The sequence below is a fragment of the Glycine soja genome, chromosome 14 (assembly GCF_004193775.1).
Source record: "Glycine soja cultivar W05 chromosome 14, ASM419377v2, whole genome shotgun sequence".
Classification (NCBI taxonomy): Eukaryota; Viridiplantae; Streptophyta; class Magnoliopsida; order Fabales; family Fabaceae; genus Glycine; species Glycine soja.
Genome location: NC_041015.1, coordinates 2,919,586 through 2,940,403, shown reverse-complemented (window position 1 = coordinate 2,940,403; position 20,818 = coordinate 2,919,586). Strand labels below are relative to the sequence as shown.

Below are 20,818 nucleotides of genomic sequence, written 5' to 3'. Positions count from 1 at the left end.
ACTATGTCAAATAAAAAAATTGAATTTGGTTTTAAACAATTAAATAGAAAAACATAGGCTTAAAAATTAATTCAAACTGAAGGTACTCTTAATAAATTTTACTATCAATACATATATATATAGAGAGAGAGAGAAACGACTTCATTGATAAAAAAAAAGTGATGAAATAATTAATTTATAGATAATGTTCATGAAAATATCAATATATAGTCCTAATTTCAATAAAATAAAAAATAAATCAAAATAATTTATCAGAAATGTTAAGCATACTCACACATAACGTTAAGTTCTTAAAAATATTTATGATTAAGGATAATAGAAAAATAATGACGACAAAAAAATTGATATTTAAGGATAGAAAAGTTCTGATTAAATATTATAATTTACAATATAAAAAAAATCTAAAAATTATACAATTCTGTAGCTAAAATTATAATATTAGAATTGATAATTTATATAAGATTAAATATCAAAATTCCTAGACAGGATGTTGGAGACAACATGGGACCCTACAAATAATAATCATTTTTATTCTTGAATGTATAAGATATTGACAAATTCGTCCTCAAAAGATAAAAATTAAAATTTTAATCTCCAAAAATGAAAAAAAGTGTGATAAATTCATTCATCAGTTAATTTTTGTTTGTTATCATTATTGAAAGAATTTATGACACAGAGATGAAAATGTCAAAAAAATGATTGTCAATACAATTGATGAATAAATTAGACCAAAATGTTATTAAGTTTCCTTTGGACCAAAATATCAGTAAATTTTCATTAGATTAATTTTTCATAACCCATATTTTGTTTCATTTAAAGATAAAATATAATTTAATCTTCATTTATCTCATTTTTTATGATTGCAAGCATATTATAATAAACACTTAAAAAAATTAGGAAAACAAACATAAGGTAGAATAAACAAACATAATAATAAATATAATATAAACATAATCTGTTTGTTGCTAAAAAAATTTCTAATGTAACAATATCTTACCAAAAATATGATATTCAAAATAAAAATACATAATTATTAAGTTAATCTTTAAAAAAATAAGAACTAACTTAATTTTGTCACTACCTAATGTCATCACAATAGAAAATTGTTTTGATAAATAATCATTTTTTTTTCCAATGTATAGTGTATTAATAATTTTTTTTATGAATTTATATAAATAATTTAAAATAAAAATTTAAAACATGACTTTGAAGTGGTTGGATTTTTTTACTTCAATATTAAAATAAAATAAAAGGTTAAAGTTGTAAATTTTACAATTTACTCTTATTTAGGTATTAATTCAAAAAATACTCCCATTTAGTAAATTTCAAATAAAATTACCCCCATTTGATCAAATTGGGTATAAATGGAAAGGTGCTAAGGGAAAAACAGAGAAAATTTGGAAGCACCCTCAAACTAGCATATCATATCTCACTTTTATTTTATTATTAATTATACTTTTATATTTTCAATTTGGTTTAATTATCCTTTTGATATATGTACTTGCAATAAATTTGAAATTATATTTAATTTTTAATAATTCCATCTATCTTTTTTATTAATATTTTTATTATATATTAAAATAATAATTTATATATTTTTTAATTTTGAATGAATAAATATATACATAAAAAATATTATTACTCCAATCCTAAATATAAGACTCTTTTATAACTAATTCACATTTTCTTATAAAAATTAATTAATTTAATTATTAACATTATATTTATTAATAATTTGTATTATTTTTTAAAAATTACCATTAAAACTTTTAGGTCTCATCATTTTACTCTTTTTACTTAATTATTTTCTGCCTACTTAATTAATATGTGCTAGCTAGTTATCCGAATGTCTCGTCCTCGAAATTGAGAGAGAAAATGAATTTACTGTATTATTAGTTTATAATACTTATTATAAAGTATTTAAGAGTATTTCGGCTAAAAAAATTAATCGAAGAGATAAATTAAAAAAATAACAATTTTTTTAAAAAAATATATTTAGAAATGAAGGTAGTGATGAAAACATTACAAATTTATTTTTATTTATCACAAGATATATTTTCTATTTACGTGGTTGAATAAAATGAAGATATTTTTTATTTATTCGGTTAAAGGTATACAAGGTAGCACATAATCAGGTGGTCCTATACATACCACCTCTTATATGTTTGTAATTGAATTAATTATAATTAATTAGTAAAAAATATAAATTATAAAGATAAAAACTATAAATAACGTGACCTTTCAAGATGATTTTGAACCGTCTTAAAAAACAATGTCATGATATGATACTATCCTTACAATGACAGTTGTTGAATCTATGTAAATAATAACATTTTCTAAGACAATTATTGAATAACTGTCTTAAAATATTTTCTATTCAAAGGCGATTTTCGTAATACACCGTCTTAGTAACTATCAGAATGTTCCCTTTTTAATACTATCTGAATTAATTAATGTCGGTTCAAACTTCTAAATGTCATTTACTATCCAAGATCTAATTACCTGTTTTTTTCTAATTGTATGTGCCTGTTTGTTCTTCCATTTTCTCCGTATAGACTACGAATGTTACAGTAGAACATGAGTAGCAAGATAGAGAAAAATAAATGCAAACTAACTAAATGATAGGATAAAACAAAACAAGAGAGATCAAATTTAAGGTATTGTGTTTGTTTGAGGAAGATATTCGCACAGGAGGTTGCAACCAGTATTAGAAAAACCATTTTCAAATTGGACAATTCAACTACTGAACTGGTCAAATAGCATGTCTGAATGTCTGATCAGTAAGCTACTGGATCGATTTGCAATTGGCCAGTAGACTATCTTATAGAAAAACTGGGAACTAATTCTTTTAAACTAATTTTGGTTTAGTTTGCTTCACATGAACAATTTGGTGCAATCTCTCTGTTTTGGTTCAGAGCACCAAAACAGTTCAGTTTGATTCAAAGCCCAAGTATACAAGTAAGTTGTATGCACTTGTGTAAATTTTCCATGCCTTTCTTTAATTTGCTGACATAAGCAAAAAAGGGTTTATCGTTCATGGAATTGAAGTTTAGCTAAATAAGAGAAATTGAATCACATAATTAAGAGGAGCAAGAGATTATCTTAGGGTGGAATCAAGGGAATTTCAACACCTAACCATTTTTATTAATTGATTTTTCTAGTACATTCAATTGTGCTCTTGTTTCATTCAATTAAATAAAAAAAAATCCAAAAATTCCTAAAATTTATCTCTTAAATCAAAAGAGAAATCAATAATTTGATTGATTGTATCATTCATGATAAGTCAAAATTTGTATGGATACAATAATTTCTCCTTATTTTATAAAGTGTCATAACCTGAATAGTAACTGGTAAACAAGTAACTATTTTAAAAAATAAAATGAGGTGAACCAATGAAAGAGACTACAGTGAAAAGAGTGTTTGAGAGTGTGACTCTAGTATTCTTTCTTATTCATAGTAAATGTACTTTCTCTTTATGCTATTTTTCTTTTCATCTTGCCCTTAAAAAATAAACAAAGGAACACTTGTTTGCTTCACTTAGTGCATCAATTGGAAACATTTAGCCATTTACGCGTAAATACAGAATAATCAATACGTAATAACTCCAATGGTAATATTTATTAGTGGTCGTTAATATTGAAATAGGATGCCCAATTTGTACAGCCCTACACCGCATGTACCATTATATATAGTACGTGGCTGCATTTATTCTGCACAATACATACATATAACATATTTAATACTACCTTCGATTTTTTTTATAAAAAATAAATTTTAGTACAACTTTCACCTTGCGACCATTTATTTCTGTAACCTGAAAAAAAACGAGAAAGACAAAACACATTTAATAATTCCAACAGAGAACAACACTATGGATATGAATATCCAGAATATTTGGTCATGGTAATTTAGTAAAAGAATAAAACTTAATTTTAGTTTTCAAATTTTAGTTTTAATTAATTTAATTCTTGAATTAAAAAAAAAGATAATAATGTGTTCCTCCTCGCTCACAATAAAAGTAATGATGAAACCATTGTTATTTTTCTGAGGTTTAAAGATTAATTTGATCAAAATAAAAATATGAAAACTAATACTAATATTTATTGAGAGCACAGAGATTAAAAGCGTATTTTATACCTTATAAAGACTAGACCGACACCGAAAGAGGATTAATACTGATGGGCTTGAATTCGAGGACCTCCTTGGAGTTCAACCATGATCTCACCCACACCTTCGTTTCATACACATTTTTGGTTTCACCATCTTTTGCTTCCAAAGTGATGTAGTATATGAACCCTTCCACCACCTGCTGCTTTGCCCTAATCACCCCCACAAACTCCAGATTTGCATTCTGCATTTCCAACTCCAATGTAATCACGACAAGCAATTAAACATGCATATTAAGATGTTAATTAATTCTTAAAGGAAGAAAAGAAAGAACCTCTTTTTTGTTGTGTTGATCAACAGCAAAACGAGCGAGAATGTCGATCTCGAGGCTATTCGCAGTCACATCGGTAATGCCACCTATTGGTGTGCTAGAAACATTGACTGGCTTGAATTCTAGCAACTCTTTGGAGTTCAACCATTCCCTCACCCAAACCTTCGCTTCATACTCATTTTTAATCTCACCATCTTTTGCTTCCAATGTTATGTAGTAATTCACTCCAGAAACCACTTGCTGCTGTGCACTAATCACCCTCACAAACTCCAGAACTGAATTCTGCATGCATGCATGCGTTACCATCACAAATAATAATAATAACAATAAATGGAGAAATAATGCAATTAAAACTAAGAATAGAGAGTCACCTCTCTTTTGTTTTGTTCCTCTACAGCAAAGCGAGCGAGATTGTTGATCTCGACGCTGTTGGCAGCTCCATGCACATCGGTGATGCCACCTAATTCTTGCACTTTTGTTTCTGTTGCCATTTCTCTTTTCTTTATCTTCTGTACTCTATTCTAAGGCTTTTTATAGGGGAAATATCAAGGTTCATCTTATCTCATTTCGTGGACACAACTCACCCATCATTTATGCTCGTGTTTGGATGTGAAGTGTGAACTGCCATATTATGTCTCCATTATGGATTCGTTGTGTTGTAATAGATAGAAGAAACAAGGAAGTCAGAATCATATGGAATAAAAAATAATGGACTATATTTGATAAAAGAGAAATAGGTGAAGAGAATTTTAAAAAATGAAATCAAAGATGAATAGTAACTTTTCCCTCTCTAATTTTTATTTTTCTTAAATTAAATATTTTTATTTTTTTCTTAGTTTTCACCTATTTTTCTTTTCTCAATTTTTACCAAATGTATTTCTCTTTAAAATTTATAAAATGTATTTCTCTAATTTTTACTTAGTAACTTTCGTAAGGATCCGGATGCATCCTCCTCCTCTCTTAGTTTTATTTCTCTTAAATTAAATATTATTTATTTCTACTTAGTTTTCACCTGTTTTATTTATTATATTTTATTTTCTCCAATTTTATCAACTTTATTTCTCATTTCATGAATTTGTTTCTTTCGTACCCTACAATCCGGATGCAAGAAAAAAAAATCACGTTGCTGATTCGTGGCCATACACGTTTTATGGATGTGAAAAAGAGATATATTAGACATTAGTAGCACCGGAAAAAAATAAAAATGTGTCAGAATAATCATCAACCACTAGATTCAGAGACGAGACTTATAGTAATGAGTTGATCGATCAATCATCAAATATATTTAGAATAGTTGTGGAAAAAAATATTGTTTTATTAATTGATTATATGAAATTAGTTTTGTGATTAGATGTATTATATGGAAATGATTTTGAGATAATTTATTTTATTTGAATTTTTTCAAAAAGAAATTTTAATAATAAAACTATAAAAATATATGAAACTATTTGTAATGGTTTGATTATTTTAAAATAATCAATATTGTTAAAAATAAATTGAGAAAGCAAAAGTTATCTAAAAAATGAAGTGTTAACTTATAATTATAATATTTTTTTTTGCTTACTTGAAAAGGGTAAGAAAATTCTCTTTGCAATAAAAATAGAAATAAGATACATTTGAAAGAACTTATTTAGGTTTACCTTTGTCTTTAAGTTGACCTAATTAGTAATTCATTTTAAATATGTTTTTTTTTCTATTGATTGAAATTCTTTTAAACTTACAAAATCTTGTAAATCTTACATCTTATTTTATGAATTTATTTATTATTTTGTGGTATTTAATAAATTTTAATCATAATAATAATAATAATTATTATTATTAATATTTTGAGGTGAATATGTTAAAGAGTGTTAATCTCTGCTATTGAGTGTATATTTAATTATTATTTATAATATTTCTTCATGTGCTTTTTTTAATTATAAAAAGTATATATTTTTTAACTATATATTGCATTTGTATATGTGTGACCAATCTTAGATATTCTTTTTGTTAAGATGTATAATTTAATTGATTAATAACATATAGAATTATTATAAATTTATTAATATTGTTTCGATTCTTATTTATAAAAAATATTTAAGATATATTCTCCGTACGTTTTCTCGTGAGTGTTTCAACGAATTACAGTAGAAGAATAAGCAGGCGATAACTGAGTTAATTTCAACCTTGATATTTTTGGGTATTTGTGGACACAACTCACCCATGATTTAAGCACGTGTTTGGATGTGAAGTGTGAACTACCATATTTATTTCCCCTCTCTAATTTTTATTTCTCTTAAATTAAATTATATTTTTATTTTCTCAATTTTTATCAAACGTATTTCTCTTTAAAATTTATTTGTTTCTTTCGTAACGATCCGGATGCATCCTCCTCTCTTATTTTTATCTCTCTTAAATTAAATGTTATTTATTTTTACTTAGTTTTCACCTATTTTTATTTCTTATATTTTTCTTTTCTCCAATTTTATCAACTGTATTTCTTATTACATATATTTGTTTCTTTCGTACCAAACAATCCGGATGTAAGAAAAAAAATCATGTAGTTGCTGATTCGTGACCATACACTTTTTATATATGGATGTGAAAAAGAGATATGTTAGATGTATCATCTTTACAAATAATCATCAACATAAAATAGATAATGTCATAAAGAGATATATTAGACATTAGTAGCACCAGAAAAAAAAAAATGCGTCAGAATAATCATCAACCACTAGATTCAGAAACGAGGGTTATAGTAATGAGTTGATGGATCAATCATAAAATGTATTTAGAATAGTTGTGGAAAAATATTGTTTTAATAATTGCTTATATGAAATTAGTTTTGTGATTAGATGTATTATATGGAAAATGATTTTGAGATAATTTATTTTATTTGAATTTTCTCAAAAATAAATTTTAATAAAGAAAACTGTAAAAATATATGAAACTATTTGTAATGGTTTGTTTATATTTAAAATAATCAATTGTTAAAAATAAAATGAGAAAGCAAAAGTTATCTAAAAAATGAAGTGTTAACTTATAATTATGATTTTTTTTATTACTTGAAAAGGGTAAGAAAATTCTATTTGCAATAAAAATAGAAATAAGATACATTTGAAAGAACTTATTTAGGTTTATCTATATGTCTTTAAGTTGAACTAAATAATTCTAAATCATCGACCGATTAAAAAAACAATAAACTGCAAAAAAAAGTTACATATTTTCTATTGATCCTTGGTTTGGTTTTTACATCTAATTGTTAAAATTGAACCTAACTGCACAGTTAATATGCTTATATTCATAATATAGAAGTATTTTAAACTTTTGTTCATAATAGTATGTGCAGTGAATACAAAATGAACTACATATTCTTTCGCCTTTTGATCATAATAGTATGTGATTTTAAGAATGATAGATGTTTTGCTTGTGTTAAATAAAAAGTTTATATTATGATGAATCAACTATGAATGGTTTATAATATATATTTGTTTAAGACGTTTGTAATGCATTTATTATTACGTATAATTTTTTATTGTTTATGATAATGTGAATGTCATTTTTAAGAGTTGACAATGACCTAATTGGTTATTAGATGATGCTTTATTTTGTTAGTTATTAAATTAAAAGTCATATAAAAATAATTTTTTTAAATTACAAAATGTTGAAAGATTTTACATTGTCTATTATAATTTTTTTTAGGTTATATATATATTGTACAACTTTACTTAATACTAATTACTTTTAAATGAAATCTAACATATGATACCAACCTCAATTGCTAAGATATAACTTAAATGAAATCTATATTTCACTTAATGTCAATAAATATTAAGATAGATCCAAGGAGGGCAAGTACTTCAAGATTGTGACCCCATAATCGCATTGAGTACAGAAGGGACCGCTCCACCAGATCATTCTGCTATAAAGTTCGAATCATCACCATCCACGCTTTGGACGAAACACGCATAAATTAATACATAATCAATTATTTTATTAATCTCGATGGCAATATTTATACTGAAATATATAGGATGGCAAACATGCACAACCCCACACCGTTTGTAGAGTTAATAGGTACATTTATTCAGTTCATACATATTATTACTCTTGCGGCCAAGCTAGTCACTTCCATAACCTGAAAAAACACGAAATTAAAGGCGCTTTTAATAATCCAAACAGACAAGAAATCTAGGCATGTGAAGACCCATAATATTAGAAATCAAGAAATCCTTTTTTTCATGGTAAAATATATACCTAGCTATGTGCTAGACCGTCACCGAAAGAGGATTAACAGCAACAGTGATGGGCTTGAATTCCTGAACCTCCTTGATGTTCAACCATGGTTTCTCCAACACCTTAGTTTCATAAACCTTTTTCGTCACACCATCATTTGCCTCCAAAGTGATATAGTACAAGGTGCCAGAAACCACTTGTTTCTTTGCACTAATCACCCTCACAAACTCCAGAACTGCATTCTGCGTTTCCATGCATATCCAATTAAATCATAAGAGATAAAAACAAAAATATATAAAACTCAGATATGTGCTTTTATAAATGCTATTTCTAATAAGAATTTTATTTTAATACATCACATAATAAATTTTTGTATTAAAAATTGGCATGAGTTAGTAACATAAAATTTCAATTTATAATTAAAAAAAATACTGCTCAAAATATATAAAAATGAAGTAAATTAAATTTCATTTTTTTATACACATATGGTTATAATTATTTGGCTAATTCCTCTTGAGATATATAAAATTATTCAGAGGTGAGATACTCCCTTCCAAAAGACAATTTATTTTTCCATTTAAGATTAAAATCTCTAATTACTTAGTTATAATGGACCAAGTTTAATTCTTACTTATTTGTGAGACCCCTAATCATAATCAGAACAGGATTCAGGAAGTCAAGTATCAGAGCTACAGAAAGAAACTAACCCCACTTTGGATTCCCAAATCACGTGATCATGGAATGATCCAGCACACCAAATTAACATAAATCATAAGATCTGAATTAAGTTGTAATTAAAAGTTGACTTAAAAGAAGAAAATAAAAAATAATAAAGAACCTCTTTTTTGTTGTGTTCATCAACAGCAAAGCGAGCGAGATTTTCGATATCGATGCTGTTCTGTGCTCCGGTGATGTCGGTAAAGCCACCCAGTGCTGCCATTTGTTTCTCTTTTTTCTTTTGATCTTCTTTCTTATGTTTCTCTCTTCCCTTCTATGACTTTTTTATATCGTTGTGGAAGAGAGTGGCTTTTGATTAGTCACAGGTGCCTGTGAACATAGAGCCTACGCGTGTCGGATTTTCATTTGTTTTTTTATCATTGCATACGTGTCACGTGTGACCAATTGAATTTTCTCCTTATGTTTTTGTGCATGATCACAACCACTTCAAAGTTCAACCTTAATTAATAGTTATTAATCAATATTCTTTTCATAGTTATATTAAAAAAATAAGAATAGAGAGTCACCTCTAACTCTAATATTCTTGTCTCACTTTTCAACTAAGTACAAATAGTTAGAATATATTAGATTCAGACATTACACACAACCTTTGCAAAACTAATTTAGCTATAGTTTCTATTTGTGTCATCTGCAACAAGTCATATGAGCAGGAATCAAAACTTGGTAAGGTAACAATAAAAAAAAGTGATGGTTCAGGAGCTAGGCTCATCAGGCTATATGAGCTGGAAGAGCAGCAGCCTGTAATCCCTCCACTGTCAAGAGCCAGGGGTGATCGCTGCTCTGTGAAGCCAGCCTCACGCGGTGCCCCCTCGTCTAGGAACCAAGAGCCCTGTGCTTTCGCTCAGAACCCCTGATTCAACTCTCAACTTGGAGCGGGCAGGCCAGCATGGTGCAGCCACCAACCCAACCTGGCTAAGCCAGAGTCTTGTCCCACCACCTTCATGCCCCCACTTGGGTCACAAGCTGACGCTACACAGCTCGGCATGCTGAAGTGCTTGTTAGAAGATTTATAAAGGTTTCGTTGCCTAATAATCTAACCAATGTGGGACTTGGCCAACAATGGATAGTCTAATTTGGAATGTGGGATTTGATTGGATTCTCTCTAGCTATTTTATCCGTCTTGTATTATAACACCAACCCCAAAATATTGCTGTAGAATGCAATGGGTTCCGCTTACATGTAAATGATCTTTCTCTATTAACTGTGTGTGACACAGGGTCTTGTGTCCACTAGAAAGTGAAGAGGAAAACATAGAGGTGCATCCTACAAATTCAAATTGAATGAACTGATTATGATAATAGTTAAGTCGGTGGATTCAGGTATTCCTAAGATCCTAATTAACTAAAAAGTAATCAACTATAGTTATTAGTTAATGGATTAGTCATTCATTATTTTAAATGAACACAATAAAAATTTTCGTTGCTTTTATAACGAACATGAACAAGCTACTACTAATTGATAATTATTTAATAAATTATAACTCCTTATTCGAATCACTATCAAACATACAAATTAAACTAACAACTATGTCAAAATTAACATGAGTAGGCATAAGATGATGGGAGTTTATCCCCCCCCTGAAGACTGAATCAGTGATTCGATCGGGCACTGCTTAACATGAAAAGGAGCAAAGAAATTGCAATACACTATGTATACTATTTAAGGTGAGGTGAATGAAACAGCTCTTTAGATGCTTACAAGTTCTAGTCTTTAATTATGCTTTAGACGCTGCCTTAATGCCTTTGACGACCAAACTAGTTTCATTTTCCTACAATGATGATCGATTTAAGTCATGTTGCTTTATGGAATATAAGGCTGAGGGACATCTCTACTCTATATAATTGTGAATTTGTGAGAATTCATCTTTAGTATTTAAGAGTCCATTCGGTAGAGTGAAAAGAATAAAATGAAAGTAAATTGAAATGAAAATTTTAAAGTGTATAAGTGTAAGTTTTATTTCATTTCTTTCTTTTCAAATGAACGAATCCTAAGAGAGAAAAAACACCATGGGAGTGGAGGGATGAGAGGAAGGGCAAAGGAATTGTGGTGGGAATAAATGAAGAGGATGATTTTGCAACAACAGATCGTCAATGTTGAAAAGTCTTGAATTAGATAATTAAGTTTTAAGTATGTTAAAAAGAGTTTAAACTTTATAATTAAATATATAATTTAGTCTTATATGAATTGTGGATTTTCAATGTGATTTCATACATAAAAATAGATTAAATTTAATAATACATTAGATGGAGATGACCAAACTAATAATACTTGCATTATAAAAAGATTGATTTATTAAAAAAAATTTATATAGAAACTAAATTGAGATTACGGCACATAAGAACTAAAATATGTATTTGATGGTGTATATATTAGCAACTATTCTAAAAAAATACAAAAAAAATTTAAAGACAAAAAATCTGAACATATTTTAATTTTTTATTAATTGCTTAAATACTAAAGACTATATATTATAAATTCAAATAATATTAACAAACATAATTTTTTTTCTTTGCAAAGAATAAACTGAAAATTAATCTTAAATATGTTTATGGTCATATATTCATATGAATAATAAAAAAGAACTAAAATAAAACAATTAAAAAATAAAAATAAAACCTAGAGAGAACACGATCAATCGGCGTTCAAAAAGTCTCTCTGACTATTGGCAGCGCGAAGCTTGGAGCACCGTTTCTCATGGCGGTTCCAACATCGGAAAGCGAATCCGTAGAGAACAGAACACTCCTTTCACAGTTTTACTCTCACTATCTCGTAAACCGAATCAAGACTCTCTATCCCTACTTCTCCACAAATTTCTTCTCCAACTTTGCTCTCCGCTTCAGATCAACGCAGCGTCGGGAATGTCTCCCTCTTCCGCTACCTTCCTCTTCACTCGACTCTCCCGTGTAAGTTCATTCTCCTTTTTCACTTCCTCAAATTCAACGATAAATAAAATAAACAAATGTTCGTATTTGAATATCATTTGTGATTTGATTATTCTAAGCTCTGTTTCTATTGCTACATTGAACGAATGAATGGATGGATATTATGGTTTTTGTGCTGTGCTCCCTTGTAGGCTCATGACCAAGAGATCTAGAGTGCATGATGTTGTGGAGGATATATTAGAGCGTGTTTTGATAAATTTGCACAGCGTCCAAAAGAATCTGCACTTTTGGCAGTCCAGAGCCAAGGTTCTGTTTTTGCTTTTGTTATCTATATATATGAGTTTGTTTGGATAAACTTCTCTATATGCCGGAAAAGAAAGAAATTAGGAAGAAAAATTGAAATGAGCTTATGCCTTAGTTAAAAATAAGCTTCTTGGAGAAGCTAATATATGAGAAAAGTTTTATAAATTAGCTTATGCAGAAGCCAATTTTTGCTCATGGAGAAACTTGTTTCGTTTTTGCTTATCTTCTTCTCTTATTAAGTATTTATTGAAAAAAAAATCCAAACAGGTAGTTCACACTGTGTCTGTTCGGGAAGTAGTTATACTGCTTATTTGTTTATCATTCAGAGTACGGATTCCGAGAAGGCACGTTTCATGATATTTGAGAGGGGTCCGAGGGCTTTTATTGATGAAACAGTTAAGTTGTTGTGTGGCCTCACTGTTCAAGGTTCGTCCACACAGAATCTGAGCCAATCTGCATCTGATTATATTGGCGAGAGAGTAGGCTTTTTGAATAGCTTAAGATATTCACTCGCCACATTTTTGGCTCAGGTATGCTGTGTTCAAGTTGGTTTTTTCCTTGTGTTTGAATCACGACTAGTCTTTCATAATTGGAATGAATATAATCTGCTTGTCTGTTGTTGTAAAGCTTACTCAATAGTTAATAATCCTTTGTATTGTATGATTCCGTCACATTGATGTTATTAATCTTCATATTTGTAGAAGAGAAAATTTGGAATGACCAAATGATTATGAGGGTGGTGTTGTATCTTGCATGTTTTCTTAGCAGCTGCTGCTTTTCACCCAGTTGACCTAGTTTTTCTCTTGGGTGCTTTCCCACTTTTTTTTCTTGTTGTGCCACCATTATTGATGTCTTTAGGGGAATTCCATGTATGGGCCTTCAGAGGGATTATGAGGATAGGTGTGACTGGATAGTTCAGTCAGCATAGAATTTAAGCTAAATTATTTACATGTAGATGTGGGGTTCAAGTTCTTCTGGCATATCACATGATTCTGTAAGTGTAGACAAATATTCATAGTGAGCAGATGTAATGTACACTTATGAACTCACCTGTAGAAATGTAAAATTATAAATATGGAAGACTTTCTATTCAACTTAATTTTCTTAAGTGCCAATAGGACATCAATTTTCTGATATTATTTCAAATTTGAAACTTCATACTCAGGTTTATATGGAAGTTGATAAAATTGGAGAGGAGTTGGTGGAAGATCCAGAGACTAAGCTGCCCTTGTTGTTGGTTACAATTAATGTTTTGTTTTCAACATTAGAAGCTTCAATTGGACATCTGCATGCAACGCGTCAGGTTTATATAAATAAAGTTGTTTGTTTTTGCCTCTGTTTTCCCTTATGTATACTCTTACCCCTTATCTCTATGGAAGATGGTTTGTCAAAGCAAAACTGAAGCATGTTTGCAGCTTAATATTGTTTCTAGAATTGACCTTTTCTATTTTTTCAGAGTGATTCTTCTGTTGATGGGAGCTATTCAACCCCTCTGCTGTTTGAGAAGCTGCCAGAAATAAATCAGGAGGGGTCTCAGTGGACAGACTGTGAAATAAGAGATGCTATCAATTCAGTTTATCAAAATTTAGACAAGTTGGATTCATACATATCTTTTCTTGTAAGAGCTTCTTTATTATGTTATTTCATTAAATTTTGGAGACTGTGGCTGTCTAAATTTTTACTTATATCATATGGTCTAATATTCATGATATCACTTAATAAGGATGTCCATTTAGTATTGAAGACGGGAATAATACATATTGAAACACCATTTCTTGTGGCATAAATTACTTCATGCTTGTAACTTTCACTCCTGTGGGAAAAAATAAAAACCAATCTGAATCCAATCTTCAAAATTTAATCCTTCAACTTCTGGCAGCTCACTCTATTAGTATTAGCAATTTAGCATTTTGTTTTAATTTTTGGTGAGCAGCAAGTTAGCGTTTCTTCTGTGCCTTACTGTTTTGCATTCATGAACCCATCACTTTTATTTATTTCTTGAAACTTACTAACGAAAAAAATTATATCAAAGATGATGATTTTTCTTGTCTGTTAAGAATTTTAAAAATAAAGTAGATATAATTTTTTTTCACAAATTGATTATTTTACTTAAAAGGACTTCTTTTTAGTTGTAAACAATAACTTGAAAAGACGAGATATTAAACAGAAACATTTTCCAATGTTACTGAAAATGAAGTTTCAAGTTTCAACCATTATTGTGATATTAACTTTGTGTGGCATGACATGTTAACAGAGTCATTTCTGCCTGCAACTCTGCAATTAGACAATAGTTACTTCATGATTAAATGAATGGGCAACCATTTTGCTCCTTGCCTTGCCTTAAGGGATTAGTTTGACACCCAAAGGATATGTTGGTATACAGGGCATGTATTTAGTGAGAAAGCCATTTTTATATGAAAATGAGAGGAGTAAATAATATCTATACAATTAAATGTGGCTGGTCAACATTAATTGCTTACCTAAATTTCTCGTTACTTTGTTCTGTGCTACCCTCCAGCTTTGATTTTTGATCTGAAATTTCCAAAAACCAATTTATTGAGTAGAAACAGAATAGTAGACCCTACAATTAGACAACACTTAGCCTGACTTTATAATACACCTTATTATATGTTAAACACTACTAGATGCCTATGATTAAACAAAAGCCGCTACTTGATGCCTCTTATGTTCTTCTCTATCTCCTGGCAATCTCTGGGACTTTGTCAATGCCTATTAGAAATGGACAAAATTATCTTGACTGGAGTCAATAACTTGGGCTTCTATTTTTTGACCAGATATCTTGGATTTAGTCATTTGTGGATGGACTTTCTGAAATTGAACAATTTATCAACTTGTTTTAATAATACATATTTGTTTCTAGTTGTCCAACTTATGTTGATTGGTTTGTTAAGTAATATCAGTAAAATTTAAAATTTTAATTTTATGGTTGTAATATGTTTCAGGTCATCAAACATAAAAAGCCAAGGAAAATAACTCAATATTGGATCCGCTATACATGTGGTGCAGTTGGTTTGTCAGTATGCTCCATTTGGCTCTTGCGGCATAGTAGATTGGTGGGGAGTTCTGATCTTGATAATTGGGTTGAGGAAGCTAGGAACTCAACATATAGCTTTTTCAAGAATCACGTAGAGGAACCGGTACATTTCTTCTTGATAATTTACCATGGCTTCACTCTTTTTTCTTTTTTTTTCCTCCTCAATATAGGAGAAATTAACTTAACATATCCTTATGAGATAGGTGTGATCAACATTATTCAATTTTCTTAACCTCATTTCCCTTAAATCTCAATCTATAATAATTAAAATTAACTATATACCCTTCCTAAAAGTCTGTTCTCCATGAGCAATGAACAAATTTCATTTTCTTCTATCTTCTCCCTCTTCATTCCCATTTTTAAATCTGTTGAAAGTGAACCAAACTATGGAAGCATGAAGTCAGTTTTAATATTGTCTAGAAGCTGATCTAAAGCACACTATGCCACTATGCAATATGTATATAAGGTTGGATTCCCCCAGAAGAAAGGAAAGTTCTTAGAATGTATTATAAAGCTAGAAAGAGTTTTATTTATTATTTTTAAATTAAGCCTAGCCCTTAAATTATTCTATTCTATTCAATATCCCACTAGTACTCGTCGTACTTTGACTGGGCTAAATCCACCAATTGAAACCAAATAAAACCCTTTAAAGCAATCTCTATAAAAATTACATAATAATCATAAAAATCTTATGTACTATTGAGATTTGAGTCCTCTTGCTTGTCACTTTGTCCTGCGCCATAATTGTACTTTTGTATATATTCTGATGCAATAAATTTTCAGATTTTGTCCATTAGGGATGAACTTTTTGACACATTCAAGAAGAGACATCAAGGTATTATGGACGTTGAAGAGGTGCAGTTAACTTCCAACTCACTACACAGGTTATTGGTTTTTAAATATGCTGTCCGCCTTTTTTATTTTTGAATACTAAACCTGTATGAACCTTAATGCTCAGAATGTTTAATTTTTTTTATCATTACAAAATTTTTAATTTAACATAACTATTTACAGTTTTGCTATATATGCTGTTAATTAGGCACCTTAATAATTGCTTGTGAAACTTTTGGGACTTGAAAATTTTAGTGAGTTGTGTTGACTCTCTTCCATGGCTTGAATTGAAGCTGATTCTGTCTGTAGAAGATCTAATTTGAAAAGAAATAGAAAAAAAATCAACCAATGGAAGTTGTGCAGTAAAAGCAGGATGCTAATTTTTCTAATCCTGTTAATACATTGTAGTCTTGTTACCTACTATGATCTTTTACAATGTTTTCTAGCATATGTTAATACCATAAGTAGAAGTACAATCCAGTACCACCTAAATCTGTCTGAAGAATTTGGATTTATTAGCAACAAGATAAAATATGCGTAGCAGTTAGCAGTAAGGATATATTAGAGATATCTAGTCTTCACACTATGAATTATTTCATTTTTTTTATGACTACCTGGAATTGCATTTGCTCATATTCATGGATATTGCTTTAAGTTTGATTGGCAATAGTCATCTACTTTAAATTGAAAGGCATGCTAGTGGCATGGATAATTGGAGATTGCTTTCATTGTAACTTTTTCTAAAAATTTCTGTACAGAATGTTGTTGGCTTTCAGTGAGCAGACAAAGGGTCAGAAGTTCCCTGTGAATGCTTCAGATCAGGAAATGATGGAGATAGTCATGGATAGGTGAGTCATCTTTCACTTTAGATCCATCTCTAGTTATACTTGTCTTATGGTAGTAAGGTACTTGTGGAATTGAATTTGAAATAGCTACATGGATTTGTTTGTGAGCTATTTTCCTTGATATTGTACCTGTAGGGTTCATTGGTAATAGCTTGGTTGTTTTCTGGATTTAGTACTAAAATAGTTCTCCATGCCAATGACTTTCTGAGGAATGAAGATACTGCTCTATAGAGTTTCTAGCTATTCTCGCTTTGATGTTTCATTATGAAGATGTGTTAATTTTATTAGAAAGTCATTGGTTTGATATTGACATTAAATGAGTGTACTGCTATATCTTTTGACTAAGGGTTTCTGGCCTATGTTGTGGGTTAACTATTCCAGTTTAACTAGCAGTATCTTTTGGGGTTGGAAATATGTGAGCATTTATAGGCAAATAATTTTAAGATAATGGGTTGTTCAGTTTTTAAGTTGCCCTTCTGATATTGGATGTCCATGTTAGAACAATCTAAATTCCTTACCTGGATATTCTTATAAAATATTTTCAATTTACATTGATTGACAATATTCAAAACTTTGCAGAATTAAAAATTGGATTTTGATGGAACAAAAGGACAATAACATACAGAAAGTGATTTTTATATATACTAGTCCTCACTATATTATCTGATAGGGACTTGGGTATTATGGGATGCCTATGTCCCACATTGAGTAGTATGGATGCTTGGTGGAGTACTTAAGTGGCTTGGCCTCCACCCCCCGCTGTAAGAGGGTTCTCCAAGTGCTTGGGTGCTTATCAACTGGTAGCAAAGCTGGCTCTCAATGTCTCGGGAAGAGCTACCTACGGGGACTTCGGCTCTCAAGGGCAGTGCTAAGATAGGAACTTGGGTATTATGTGATGCCTAAGTCTGACATTGAGTACTATGGGATGTTTGGTGTATTACACATGTGGCTTGGTTCTCCCTCCTTGACAGCTAGCTTTTAAGAGAGGGTTCCTCAAGTGCTTAGGTGCTTATCATTTTCTAATATCAAGAATTATTGAATTTAGAATCTTTATTAGTAAAATTCATAATATCACTTCATTTCTTGTAATATTAGTGTTTATCACATTTGTTAAGATCTAATTTTTTCAAGTATAAATGCAGGTATGAGAAGGAACTCATGCATCCTATTCAAAACCTTCTCAATGGAGAGCTGGTTCGGGCTATACTTATTCAGGTAATGTAATTCATATGTTATATCTTATATGTAACATCTGGTTTAGTAGTTTTAACGTAACTTTTCACTGTTCCAGGTTCAGAAGCTCAAGCTGGACACTGAGACGTGAGTTTTTTAATCTGAAAATTTAAGTAAATATTTCACATTGTTTTAATTCCTCAAGATAATATTTTGGTCAGGGCAATGCTAGAGCTGAACCAGATTCTACGGGCAAATGAAATCAACTTTGCAGTTCTGACTGCTTTACCTGCATTTTTTCTCTCTCTTTTACTCATGATGTTAGTACGTGGATGGTTCAAACAGGTAATTTCCCTTGTTTGGTTTGCACAAAATGATGAGCTTAAAGAAGATAGGACTCCAAATATCATACTATAGTATTGAACTCTTAAGAAAAACTATATCAACTGAGTTGGAGTGTGAATCTTGTTTGGAGTGACACCCTACTCCATGAAGTGATTAAGTGAATATTGGTGACAAGATTGTTGTGAGGAGGGGGGGAGAGCATATGCTTGCAAGTTACATACAGTATGTATATCACTTGGTATATTGCTAAATCTTAATGTCTTCTACCTTTCACTCCTGACTAATTTTTAGTGTATGTGTAGGGATACTGTTAAAATTTGTTTATATGCGATAATGGACTAGATATTACATCACCTGTTTCTAGTTATGTCTTAACTATCACTTGATTAGGTAAAAAAGATGTTTTTTGATACCAAATCTTCTCAATTTCATCCTTTATTTCTTTGTCCACTAATGTTATACTTGACTGCCCTCATTTTTTTGTATAGAATTTTGTTATTTGCCTCATTGATTAATGGATGCTACACAGTGTTATGAAGTTACCTATTTTCTGTTCTCAATGGATTTGATTACTCATTATAGTCTAATGAGATAATTTGCTATGATTTTCTAAAGTAAGTTGGATTGGATTTTAGCATGGACAAAACTTAGATACAATTCCTTAGGTGTTGTTTGTGATATTCTCCAATTAGAATTGGAGTTTTACCACGGTAAATTGTTTCTTTTTTTTTTTGTCAACTTGTATCAGTACCACTACTTACATTGATAAAAAAGAAATCTGTGTAAATTAGGATACCAAAGCTGAGGGAAGAGGTAGAATTGCTCGGATTCAGAGGAGGCTACTTGTTATAGAGGTTAAGAAAAGGATTATGCAGTACCAAAATTATGTTGATCAAGGGTTGGTAAGTAGCTTTCTTTTTTATTGATTTTATTTAGTTGATTTGAATGAGATGGATAGACCAAGGATAGAAATGTCGTGTTACATGTTATCTACAGGAGAGAGATGCACAATATATGTTTGGATTGGCACTCTATAGCCTGGATCGCCTGTATCAGTCTGTTAAGTGGCACGCAGAAGCTACTGGAGAGTGGGAACGGTTAGTTGCACTCTTCTCTCTAAATTCTCAGCTACAATTGTCTAGTTACTTTCTGTTTAACAGGTTTATATTTATATCCTCTTACTGTTTAAGCACATGAAAAGAATGTGATTTTTATGAATGTTCAGATTGCTAAATCAGTGATATTATGAACAGTTTGCGTGAGGATATAATAGATTTGGCTAAGCCTAGACTACAAACTGCACACAAGGAATCTGTGATATCACACATGGTTACATTTGAATGCTTGCTTCCAAGTCGGAACCGCCAGTAGCATATTTTAGCTTACTATTCTTAATTCTTTTCAATGATGTTTCTCTTGCTACTCTGAAATCCAATTTTGTCGTGAATGTATGCATTTATTCCTCGTACATGGTTACATTTTATCATATCATAGTATGATAATTTTTGACAACTTTATCAATTGAATACAAATGATTTATGAAGGGATGATATATCTTCATTTGCTCGTGAAAGTAAGTACTCTAGATAACATTCTCGTCCCCGTTTTCGGCTACAAGTGCAAGTCTCAGTGGTCATTTTTGATTGTGGGGCATTTTCAAAATTAAAATTTATCAAAGTTATATATGAGTATTAATTTTATACAATATATTAATAATGTGTTTGTTAGGTCATGTGGATAGTTAATGTTGTTACTGGATATTAATAAAAAATGATTTAATATGAAAATTAATGATAGAAAAAAAATATTTGTTTACTTGTTTAAAAATTCAAGTTACTAATATAGAAGTAAGATTGATAATGTCATTTAATTACAAATGCAATAACTTACAACTTTTAAAATATAAATAAAGGATTACAAAACAAAAATTATTACGGGCTTTATTTTATTTCTTAATTGCGGGCAACATAGATAAGATTTATTACTTATTATA

General features: G+C 30.0%; 2 protein-coding genes across 4 annotated transcripts; one reads left to right on the top strand and one right to left on the bottom strand.

Moving 5' to 3' along the window:
• Positions 1–3,590: 3,590 nt before the first annotated feature.
• LOC114383612 (multicystatin-like) lies at positions 3,591–9,658 on the bottom strand. Its single transcript, XM_028343315.1, has 6 exons — positions 9,492–9,658; positions 8,719–8,895; positions 4,810–4,938; positions 4,442–4,720; positions 4,138–4,351; positions 3,591–3,814 (listed from the first exon to the last, which is right to left on the bottom strand). Exons 1-5 carry the CDS (start codon positions 9,591–9,593, stop codon positions 4,148–4,150), a joined length of 891 nt encoding a protein of 296 aa, XP_028199116.1. The 5' UTR covers positions 9,594–9,658; the 3' UTR covers positions 3,591–3,814; positions 4,138–4,147.
• A 2,359-nt stretch (positions 9,659–12,017) lies between these two features.
• Positions 12,018–20,375, top strand: LOC114383158 (protein DGS1, mitochondrial-like). 3 transcript variants are annotated; one of them, XM_028342765.1, is made up of 14 exons: positions 12,018–12,294; positions 12,465–12,579; positions 12,903–13,106; positions 13,742–13,879; positions 14,033–14,194; positions 15,540–15,734; positions 16,415–16,515; positions 17,221–17,310; positions 18,450–18,522; positions 18,599–18,627; positions 18,702–18,825; positions 19,617–19,727; positions 19,822–19,922; positions 20,079–20,375. In XM_028342765.1, exons 1-14 carry the CDS (start codon positions 12,086–12,088, stop codon positions 20,194–20,196), a joined length of 1,770 nt encoding a protein of 589 aa, XP_028198566.1. In that variant the 5' UTR covers positions 12,018–12,085; the 3' UTR covers positions 20,197–20,375. The 3 variants fall into 3 exon arrangements, with proteins under 3 accessions (XP_028198566.1, XP_028198567.1, XP_028198568.1); XM_028342766.1 differs by lacking the exon at positions 12,465–12,579 and having other exon boundaries at positions 12,114–12,294; XM_028342767.1 differs by lacking the exon at positions 12,018–12,294 and having other exon boundaries at positions 12,844–13,106.
• Positions 20,376–20,818: the final 443 nt, after the last annotated feature.